The 10,127-nt window shown below is 43.4% G+C and overlaps 1 protein-coding gene across 2 annotated transcripts in view; it reads left to right on the plus strand.

Annotated features, from left to right (window-relative positions):
* Nln (neurolysin) overlaps positions 1–9,198 on the plus strand; it is a 102,199-nt gene extending 93,001 nt beyond the window's left edge. For both annotated transcript variants that reach the window (XM_028883826.2, XM_037209456.1), the window contains exon 13: positions 7,196–9,198. In XM_028883826.2, coding sequence (XP_028739659.1) covers positions 7,196–7,330 — 135 coding nt within the window. In that variant the 3' untranslated portion in view covers positions 7,331–9,198. The remainder of the gene's footprint in view (positions 1–7,195) is intronic.
* The last annotated feature ends 929 nt before the right edge of the window (positions 9,199–10,127 follow it).

A 10,127-nucleotide genomic window follows, 5' to 3' on the forward strand; every position in this document is an offset into this window, starting at 1 on the left:
GTGGGGGGTGGTGTGAGGTTTCCAGCCGATCTCTTCAGGTTCTGCTCACCTCTCCTTCCTAGCTCCTGACCCCCAGCACTGGCCCTCCTCACTCCCAGCTAGCCTCTTGTCACAGGCATTGTGGTTTTCACACACACACACACACACACACACACACACACACACACACCACCTCACCCTCAGAAAACACAAAGCGTGTGCCACAGGCAGAGCACCGGGGGCTGTGAAAGATCTCAAAGTCCACTTGGCAGATGTCCTCCCTGTCCTGGGCAGGGCACGCACCCTGCTGCACACTGGAGAGCCATGAGGAAGCTACTGTGTGTGTGCTGTCTCCAGGACACAGAGCAGGTGGGAGCCAGTCCACTCTCCTCCTCGTGTTCTCGTTACCCATAGATGACGAGCATCCTGCAGAGTATAATTACATTTGCCCTGAAAATACTGCCTCAGAAGGTTTGTATTCTTGCATAAAAGGAGGGCCTCCTCTCTCTCTCCTAATGTCCTCCCTCACTGAGAGTGGAGGGGAAGTCTCATGAGCTTCCTTCCAGCCTTGCTAGAAGACAGAAGTGATGTTCAGGAAATGTCAAAGCAGGAATGCAGGTATTTCTCTGAATACAGATAAGTGAGTGCCCTTAGGGGTGCGGGGGAGGCAGGAATAAGAGTTACCAATCCCACCGAGTCTAATAGCCTGACAAATGTAAGGACGGCTTATTCCCATTTTACAGATAAGGAAACCATGGCCAAGAATTGTGTGGCTCATGTAGAAAGCTGAAGTTTAGGCCTGGGCCTGACTCCAGAGCTCCTAGCCTTGCCTCAGAAATCCTCAGGGTTAGAAAAGGCTTGCACAATGCCGAAGCACAATTGTACGTGCTGCTCTTGGAGTATTCTAAACCTCAGTGGAGACTGATTGATTTCCCTTCACAGGAGAGCCGATAGGATCTGGCTCTGTGCAGTCTCCCAGATGCCTTAGAGTTTCTCTTCCTGCCTCCTGACAGTTCAGGTTTCTTTATTGTGTAAACACACTGAATGGCTGAAGGCCAACATGCCTTCCACCTGTGGCGGATTCGCCCAGCCGCGCTTCTCCACAGCCTCGCTTAGCTGCTGGGTTTTGGGTGGTGGTAGTGGTGGTGGTTTTTGTTTTTGTGTTTTAACAAAAGCTAGATCCTATTACCAAAGTGACTCTTAAACTCTTCTCAAAGCTTCATTGCAAGGGAAATGGAACTATTAAAAGACCATTGCTTTATAATTGAGGAAATTGAATCAGCTTGTTTGGAGGCAGAAGCAGAGGAGGGCCGAGCTGTCCCGAGCCCCGTGTTCTGAGACTAAACAGTGCCCTGCTCTGACGTGGCCCTGCCGGCAGCAGGCTGCAGCAGCTCCTCACCTCACCGCACACGTCCCCAGCGCCGCCTCTGCCTTCCCACTGAACTTGCCTACCAGATTCACAGCAGCTGCTGGAGAGCCTTGTCACGTGTTAGATCGTGCGCTATAGCTTAACGTCTTGTTCTTTTTTTGTTGTTGTTGTTCTTTTTCTGTAACATTTGAAGTATAAATGCCTTCGTTTTTTGTTTGTTTTGTTGTTGTTGTTGTTGTTGTGGAGGCTGTCCTGAAACATGCTGTGTAGAGCAAGCTGGCTTCAAACTCAGATGTCTGTCTGCCTGATTGTGCTAGGGTCAAAGGAATAGTATCTATAAGATGCAGAGCTTAAAAATGCAGTGTCTGTGAAAAAATACTAATTATTACCAGGTGTATGTGTGGGGGGGACACACCTGTAATCTCAGTGCTTGGTAGGCTGAGGCAGGAGCTAAGAGTTGGAGACCAGGTTACACTGTATAGTTCCTGTCTCAAAAATAATAACAATAATAATAACAATGGGCAGTTGGAGATGTAGGTCAGGTGGGTAAATGCTTGTCTAGCATTTGATCTGATCCCAGGAACTGCATAAGCCAGGCGTAGTGCTAATGCTTGTCATCTCAAGATTCGCTATTATCGAGGTTGGGAGATAGATGCCTGAGGATTCATTATACTGTTCTCTCTACTATTAATATCTATTTTGTTTCCTTAATACAAGCTTTTAAATGTTTTCGTAATTCTATAAAACCAACTTCTATTGTCTGTGCTGTTTCCACACTGTTACGCCCAAAGAGAACACTGTCCTTCTCCACACACCAGTCTGAAACTGTGGGCAGACTGCAACATGATGGGCAGTGGAGGAGGGGTCTCATGAATCCTAAAGGTCTTATAATAAAAACTCGGAGCCAGATATTGGGGTAACTGCTGAAAGATCAGAGAGACAAAGGAACAAGCGACTAGAGAAACTTCTCACCACTACCAAATCCTCAGGCCAGAAGCGGGGCGAGATCCTGTCTCCACAAATCCTCAGACTGAATGCCTCTGAGTCCTCAGCCAAAAAGCTTCTAGTTCCTGTCTCCTCACGCCTTATATGCCTTTCTCCACCCAGCCATTTCACTTCCTTCCTGGTGCTGGGATTACCAGCCTGTGTGCTTCCCAAATACTGGTAACAAAGGCATGAGATCCTCAAGTACTGGGATTAAAGGTCTGTGCCACCACTGCCTGGCTCTGTTTCTCTCCTAAACTGAATCAATCTCTTGTAGTCCAGAGTGGCTTTGAACTCAACAGAGATCCAGATGGATCTCTGCCTCCTGAGTGCTAGGGTTAAAAGTGTGTGCCACCACTTCCTGGCCTCTATGTTTAATCTATATGGCTTGTTCTGATCTTCGGGTAAATTTTATTAGGGTACACAGTATATCACCACAGGAAAGGGAGTGTGTGTGTGTGTGTGTGTGTGTGTGTGTGTGTGTGACTAGGAGCTCTGCTGTGCTTCCAGGAATGATGGAGCCTATGACAAGAACAGCCAGTCATATTTCAGAGTGCTGATTGTTGTTAGAATGGTGATATTACTGTAGACCATGTAAGAAAAAAAATTTTAATTGTTAGTGTTTTCTTCTCTGTATCAAAATGACACAAACAAAACCAAGCTCCGAGTCCTCATTGGCAGAGTTACCAAGAAGTTCAACAGCAGTGGCCAACAGACTTTTCTTTTTTTCTTCCCTTTTGTTTTGTTTTTTTAAGACAGGGTTTCTCTGTGCAGCCCTGGCTGTCCTGAAACTCACTCTGTAGACTGGGTTGGCCTCTCTCTCACAGAAATCTGCCTGCCTCTGTCTCCTGAGTGATGAATGCTGGGATTAAAGGCTTACCCCACCACTGCCCAGCCAGACTCTTTTCTGAAGATGCTTACAGTAAAGCAACAAGATTGCTATGTTCCTTCTTGGTATCATACTAGCCCATTTCATACACCCCTAAACATCATCATGCTCCAGGCCCTGGATCTTTGCATTCAGTAGCAGCATAGAGTGTAGCAGGAGGATTTCTCTGGTCCTGCCTTCTACCCCCACCCCAACAAACCTCCCCCCAGGACCTGCAGCTGCTTATAAAATAATCATTCAGAGGCTTAATACTATTTATAACTGCTTGGCCATTAGCTCAGGCTTATTACTGACTAGCTCTTACACTTAAATTAACCCATAATTCTTATCTATGTTTAGCCACATGGCTTGGTACCTTTTCTCAGTTCTGCCTTGTCATCTTGCTTCCTCTGTGTCTGGCTGGTGACTCCTGACTCAGCCTTCCTCTTCCCAGAATTCTCATCTGCTTGCCCTGCCTATACTTCCTGTCTGGCTACTAGCCAATCAGTGTTTTATTTATCAACCAATCGGAGCAACACATATTCACAGCATACAGAAAGATATCCCATAGCACTTCCCTTTTATGTCTAATCAAAAAGAAAGATTTTAACTTTAACATAGTAAAATTACATATAACAAAACAGTTATCAAGCAAGAATTACAGTTATAATATCTAGTCTATTTGTAGTTGGCAAAATTAAAGAAAACATTCTATTTATCCTATATTTATGAGTCTAAAGTTTCATATCTAATTTATCTTTTATCATAACCAAGGAAAATTATAATATCTAATCTTCAACTACATCAGAGACCACAGAAGGATATAATACTACTTAAGTAAACAGGAATGCATTGTAAGCAACTTCCAAAATTCTGGAAATGACAGAGACAGCTGCCTGCCTGGACAGTCATCCAAAGTTCCTCTGTAATGTTGGGGCATCCATCTTCAGCCTATAGGCCTTGAGTTTCTCAGTTGCTTCTCCCTTTGTTCTGCAGAATGTCTTGAAGTCTTCCTCTGCAAAGCAGGAACCTGAAGGACCATCTCGACTTGTTTTGGCAAAATTCAGTGGTCATTTTCCTATGGTCCTGTATGTCCAGTTGATAGAACAGTTTGTCAGTCAGTCCAGGCAAAAACAGTTTCTTTCCCAAGTGGCTATTTTTGCCAAGAAGAAGATAAACTCCATGTGGAGTGTCTTCGATGCCTATCTTTCTCTTTGAAGTCAATCAGTGCTGCCAGGAACAGACGTGTCTCACTGTCCAGAAAGTCTTACGTTTTTAAAATATTTTAAATGCCATATTCTGTAGGTCTTTGAAGTGTTTGAAGATTACCTACCTAATTGAAATATATCTATGTATACCTAGAAAACTTAACTAACATGGCTATAAGTTTGATTATCATAGATGACTAATTATCTGCATTTCTTAATTACACATTACAATTTCAAATGAGCTGCACAAACATAATGCCTTAAACAAGAGTAGAAATAATACATATAGTATAACAAAATTAACTTTAAATTTGTAATAAACTAAAATCTATAGCAATTTTAAACGTTGTTGCTCTTTAAAAGTAAATTCAATAATCTACCCTTTCATCTGATCATATCTATATCAATAGAGCTTTGGAATACCCAAAATGGAGCTGATGCAGCTTTGCTATAAATGTAAAACAAAACAAAGAACAAAAGCCAGTGGGTTTTGAGTACTTACAGGAATGACAAAACTCAGTGATGTGTACAAACTTCATGTGTTGAAGTGATAACATCGGTTACATGGAGCTCAAGCGTCTGTCCCACCTCATCCTCCCCAGTGGCGAGGAATACAGGTGCACACCACTGTGCCTTGTCTGTAGTGTTTACGCAAATGTTTATTAACTTCATGAGGCTGGAGGTAGAGCTCAGTTGGTAGAGTACTTGCTTGGCCTACACAGGGCCTGGGTCAACCCCCAGCACCATAGAAACCGGGAATAGTGCCTGGTGCCTGTAATCCAAGCACTTAGGAGGTAAAGACAGAAGGATCAGAGGGCCATCCATGGTCATCCCTGGCTGCATAGCAAGTTGAGGCCAAACTGAGACCCAAAAATACTAATTTCATGTTGTAAACATTTTTGTATGTTGTTGATAGAAAATTTCAATGTAAATATGTGTTTCATAATTGTATTGGTCTTGCTACCTGAGCATTTAGCAAATGCTAAGTTTAATTGCTTATCCCTAACTGGAATTCAGACTATGAAATATGAGCTTGTGTCAGCCATATCCAGCTCAGTTCACTGGGCTGCATGTGGCTGAGAATAGCTGTGAATACATATGATAACCCAAACAGAATCATCAACCTACCTAAAATGTCTTGAGGTGTGTTTTGTTTTGTTTTGTTTGTTTCCTGGTAATACCATTGCAGGGTTCTCAGGTTTTGTAAGCTTTGCAAATGTAGCAGCCTGTCACAGTGTCAAAAGATTGGACATATCAGCTAGATTAATGGTTCTCAACCTGTGGGTCGCAACCCCTTTTGGGTCAATGACCCTTTCACAGGGGTCATCAGAAAACACAGAACTCAGATATTTACATTATGATTCATAACAATAGCAAAATTACAGTTATGAAGTAGCAAAGGAAAAAAAATTTTTTTTTTTTTTTTTTTGTTTTTCTGAGACAAGGTTTCTCTGTGTAACCTTGGAGCCAGTCCTGGAACTCACACTGTAGACCAGGCTGTCCTCACACTCACAGAGATCCACCTGCCTCTGCCTCCCAAGCGCTGGGATTAAAGGCGAGCACCACCACTGCCTGGCCTAAACAAAAATAATTTTATGGTTGGGGGTCACCACAACATTGAGAGTCACAGGATTAGGAAGGTTAATGAACACTGCTAAGTGATTTGTAAGTTACAAGTGATTCCTGTTTCTGCACAAAAGACAACCTCAGAGTGTCTGTCTGACTGTTTTTGTTTCATGGCTCTGGCAGGACTTGAGGTAGGTTTGCCTCTGTCACACTGAGCGCGTTCCACTTCTTACAGAGTAAGTCTCCTATGGCTGCAGCGAGTAGGACTTGGTTTTCAGTCAAAGCTGAAACTGCTTTCTCTCTGCAGTTCTCTAGTTCTTCCCTTACCCAAAAAGATTATTGGTCCTGTTGACCAAATCACATAGTAAGTATAAACACAAGTGATGTCTGTTTGTTTTATATGTGCATCTGGAATTAGGACTCACTGACTTCATTACCAGGACAATGGAGGGATGTGACAGGAACCTAAAGATGCTGGTGTGTTGCTGAGTAGCGGCTATTTTCTTCCCACATATCTGTGTTTCTGTAAATAAAAGCAGAGGAACTGGGCTCTGTTTTAAAATCCAGACTTCCATCCCCAAAGACTTGTGCGACACCGGTTCTGACCCCTCAGAAATGCTTGTCACTTGAAGAAGGTGGGTTGGGTCTCTTTGTGGGGGTTTTGTTGTGTTTTCTCATGACCTCTTATAGAAATAACTGAAGCCGGGTTGGAGAGATGGCTCAGAGGTTAAGAGCACTGGCTGTTCTTCCAGAGGTCCTGAGTTCAATTCCCAGCAACCACATGGTGGCTCACAACCATCTGTAATGAAACCTGGTGCCCTCTTCCAGCCTGCAAGGATGCAGGCAGAACACTGTATGCATAATAAATAAATAAATATTTTAAAAAAAAGAAAGAAAGAAAAAAGAAATACCTGTGGCCATTCAACGGTGACCATGCTGCGGCTGTGAAGCCCACACAGCCAGTTAGCCTCTGGACCCTCGCTCTGCTAACCTTTCCGAACACTGGAAATGGGCCAACAGGCATAGCCAACTGTGCTCCTTTTGGTGTGCCTGCTCGCCTGTGCTGTGGGCTCCCACCTGAGGCTGAGGCTGCAAAGAGAATGTCTAGACCGAGTAAAACCGAAGCCCTTTTCTTCACCCTCACCCCTTCTCCTTTATGCCCGGGGATTTGGAGGATTGCTACGCCCGTGAGTTATTAGGCATGATGTTTTCTTTTATTAGGTTGGAATGAAATACAGAAACCTAATCCTGAAACCTGGGGGATCTCTGGACGGCATGGACATGCTCCAGAATTTCTTGCAACGTGAGCCAAACCAAAAAGCATTCCTAATGAGTCGAGGCCTGAATGCTTCATAGACCGGGGATCCTGGGAGCCATCCATGTCTGGAGGACAAATCAACAGCACCATATGTTGCTGGCCTGGAGACTGAAGGGAGTTTTACAAATGAAAACTTAGATTTCTATTGATTTGCTTTTGTTTTTTAATTTTGAAAATTATACAGATGTAAATGGAATTATAAATACTGTGACCTAAGAAAAGACCCACTAAAAATAATTGTACTATAAAATTTCATAAAAATGGATTTGATTTCTTTTGATAAAAGTTTCATATGAATGTAATTTGATTTTTTTACTATTATAATCTAGATAATATAATGTAAGAGGGCTAAGAATTTTTTAATTGAATCACAAACATGATATAATTTGATCCTTCTTATATCTTGAAGTTTTATACTTGAGATTTCTGGATTGGTAAATGAATCATCACATTCTGTCTGGTAAATATTTTCTCAGAGCCCTGCGTCACCTTTGACCCTCTGCCTCACAGCTGAGTGTCACTTGGCCTTTGACTGCATGTCTCAAGGCCAGTGGAATATGCCTCAGTAGTAACGTTTATCTTTTGTACAGTGGGCTTTGATTCTCGGCTTTCTATCACACTTAATTATGTTTCTCCACTAAGATTTAGGTTTTTTTTTTTTTTTTTTAAGATTTGGGTTTTTTTTTTTTCTTTCTAAAGTTCAATTAGATACTTTTTTTTTTAAATTTAGTTTTAACTGGCCTAATGTGTGTTAAAAAGTTCTGTGTCCTGCACTAGAAGCCCAGTTCCACTTCCGCATGAAAGATGTCAAGTCTCAGCGTGCAGTCACGAGTGAGAAGAGGAGAGAACCTCCAGACGTCTTCTGGATTCTAGTGTTTCTTTTAGTTTTACTGTGTGATTGTTTCTTTTTATTTTGCTTTTCTTTTGTTTGTTTGAGATAACATCTCACGTGGAGCCAGATTAGCCTAGAACTCATGGTAATTCCCCTGCCTCAGCCCCCACATTCAGCTCAGTTCTCATGTTTCTGACATTGGATTGTGACTTGGCCTCTCTTATTGAACACCTCCCTGGAAGCAGTAGGTAGACATGTCAGAGTGCAGTCAGATGCTGAGGCGGGAGCTAAGAATTGTCACAACTCCACAAGTGGAGGGTTGGAATGGCACACTTGAGAACAATGGCTCCTGGTGTTCCGTGGGCAGGTAGCTGTGGGGAAAGGCTCTTGAGTAGCCTGCTTCGTAAGGTGGACCTGCAGATCTCTAACTCTTTTTATTGGGGCCTACATGTCCAATTCAGCAGCAGACTAGTGAGCTCACACCATTTATTTTAGCACCGGGAGTCTACTCCAAAAGGAAACCCAAGTAGGATACTGAGAAGGAAATAGAAATGAACTGTGAATGCACTCTGCAGGGTCTGACTTCTTAACACAGACGTGAGGAATGACTCTGCCCGCTGCAGACAAAACTAGAACCCTTCTGTTCTCTAGAGCAGGTGGACTTTGTGTTAAATAGAATGCTATGTTGTGTAACAAAGTTACACATGGCAAGGAGTGCCGGGGCCTGGCACACAGAAAGAAAGCCCTGTTTCTGTGGTTTGGGTTGGGTTTTGTGCTGGGCATCCAACCTCTGGCTTCTTCACCCTTGCCTGGCAAGTGCTCTGCTCTCCCCAGCTATTTTCATGGTGATCTTAGAAATCTCTGGAAGCTTCTCCTATCTCTGCCCACCCCCATCCCCAACTTATGTTTTCCACTTTCAGAAAAGAAAAAAGAAATCTCTCTTCAGCTTTTTCTATTATGGCCCAGTGTGTCTCCTTCAGAACAACTTTATCGTAAATCTTATTTCACTTGGAAAAGCTAACAGTGTGTAAAAGACTGCACACAATAAAGTTACATCATTGTCCACAAAAACAAGCTCACATTTCTTTTGTGTTTTAACATTAAAACTTGTGTTTACACGAGAAAAAAGACAGTGTCTCAGCCACCCAACCAACCAGTGTTGTGCTCCCGAGCAGATGCCACCATACTCCGCTCAAGATTTTTATTTGGTTGGATTTTCCAGGATGTTCTGTTTCCTCATAAACACAGATTCAGCACACTTGTTCAGACATGTTCTTCCTGTGTTCTCTAACCGATGCCTTTACCACCTGCTATTTCCTGCTACCCAGAGACTGGCCGAAATCTCTTCCCAATGTCCCATACCCAGCAGACATTGCCCCAGGTTCAGTGACAGCCTGTCTCAAAATAAGTGGAGAGACCTTAGAGGAAGATACCCACTCTTGATCTCTGGCCTCTGCACGCACGCTGGCACACACAAATGTGCGTGAATGTGTACACGGTGCATGTGCCATACACAAACAGGAAAAGCATGCTCTGGCTTTCCTCACACTGCCAGCAGACCACGTACAGTGGAAGTGTCATACTCATCTGAGGTTAGCCTGCCTTTGTCAGAGCTGCTCCTCCGTGGAAGCTGACATAATTGTTAACCCTGATACTCAACTTGACTGGTTCAAGAACCCCTCGTAGACTAAGGGGCGTCTCTAGTTATATCTGCAAAGAAATTTCCAGGGAGGATTAAGAGAGGGAAGGCCTGTCTTCAGCAGCCTTGGAGCCCACGTGTGATCAAAGAGAAGAAGAAAACCCGAAGAGTAAGTCTCTGCTTCTTGAAGTCCGAGGTGTGAGCTCCACCCCACCACACCCACCCTTCCCAACAGGTTGGAACTTCTGAAATCATTGGTGCTAATGTGTCTAAAGCTTACCTCTTTTCGTAAACTCAAAATTCTTATAAGCTCCAGGGAGTCGACTTGGATCCACCTCTCACGGGGCAAATGGACTCCAGATGA

The sequence above is a fragment of the Peromyscus leucopus genome, chromosome 11 (assembly GCF_004664715.2).
Source record: "Peromyscus leucopus breed LL Stock chromosome 11, UCI_PerLeu_2.1, whole genome shotgun sequence".
In the NCBI taxonomy this organism is placed as follows: domain Eukaryota; kingdom Metazoa; phylum Chordata; class Mammalia; order Rodentia; family Cricetidae; genus Peromyscus; species Peromyscus leucopus.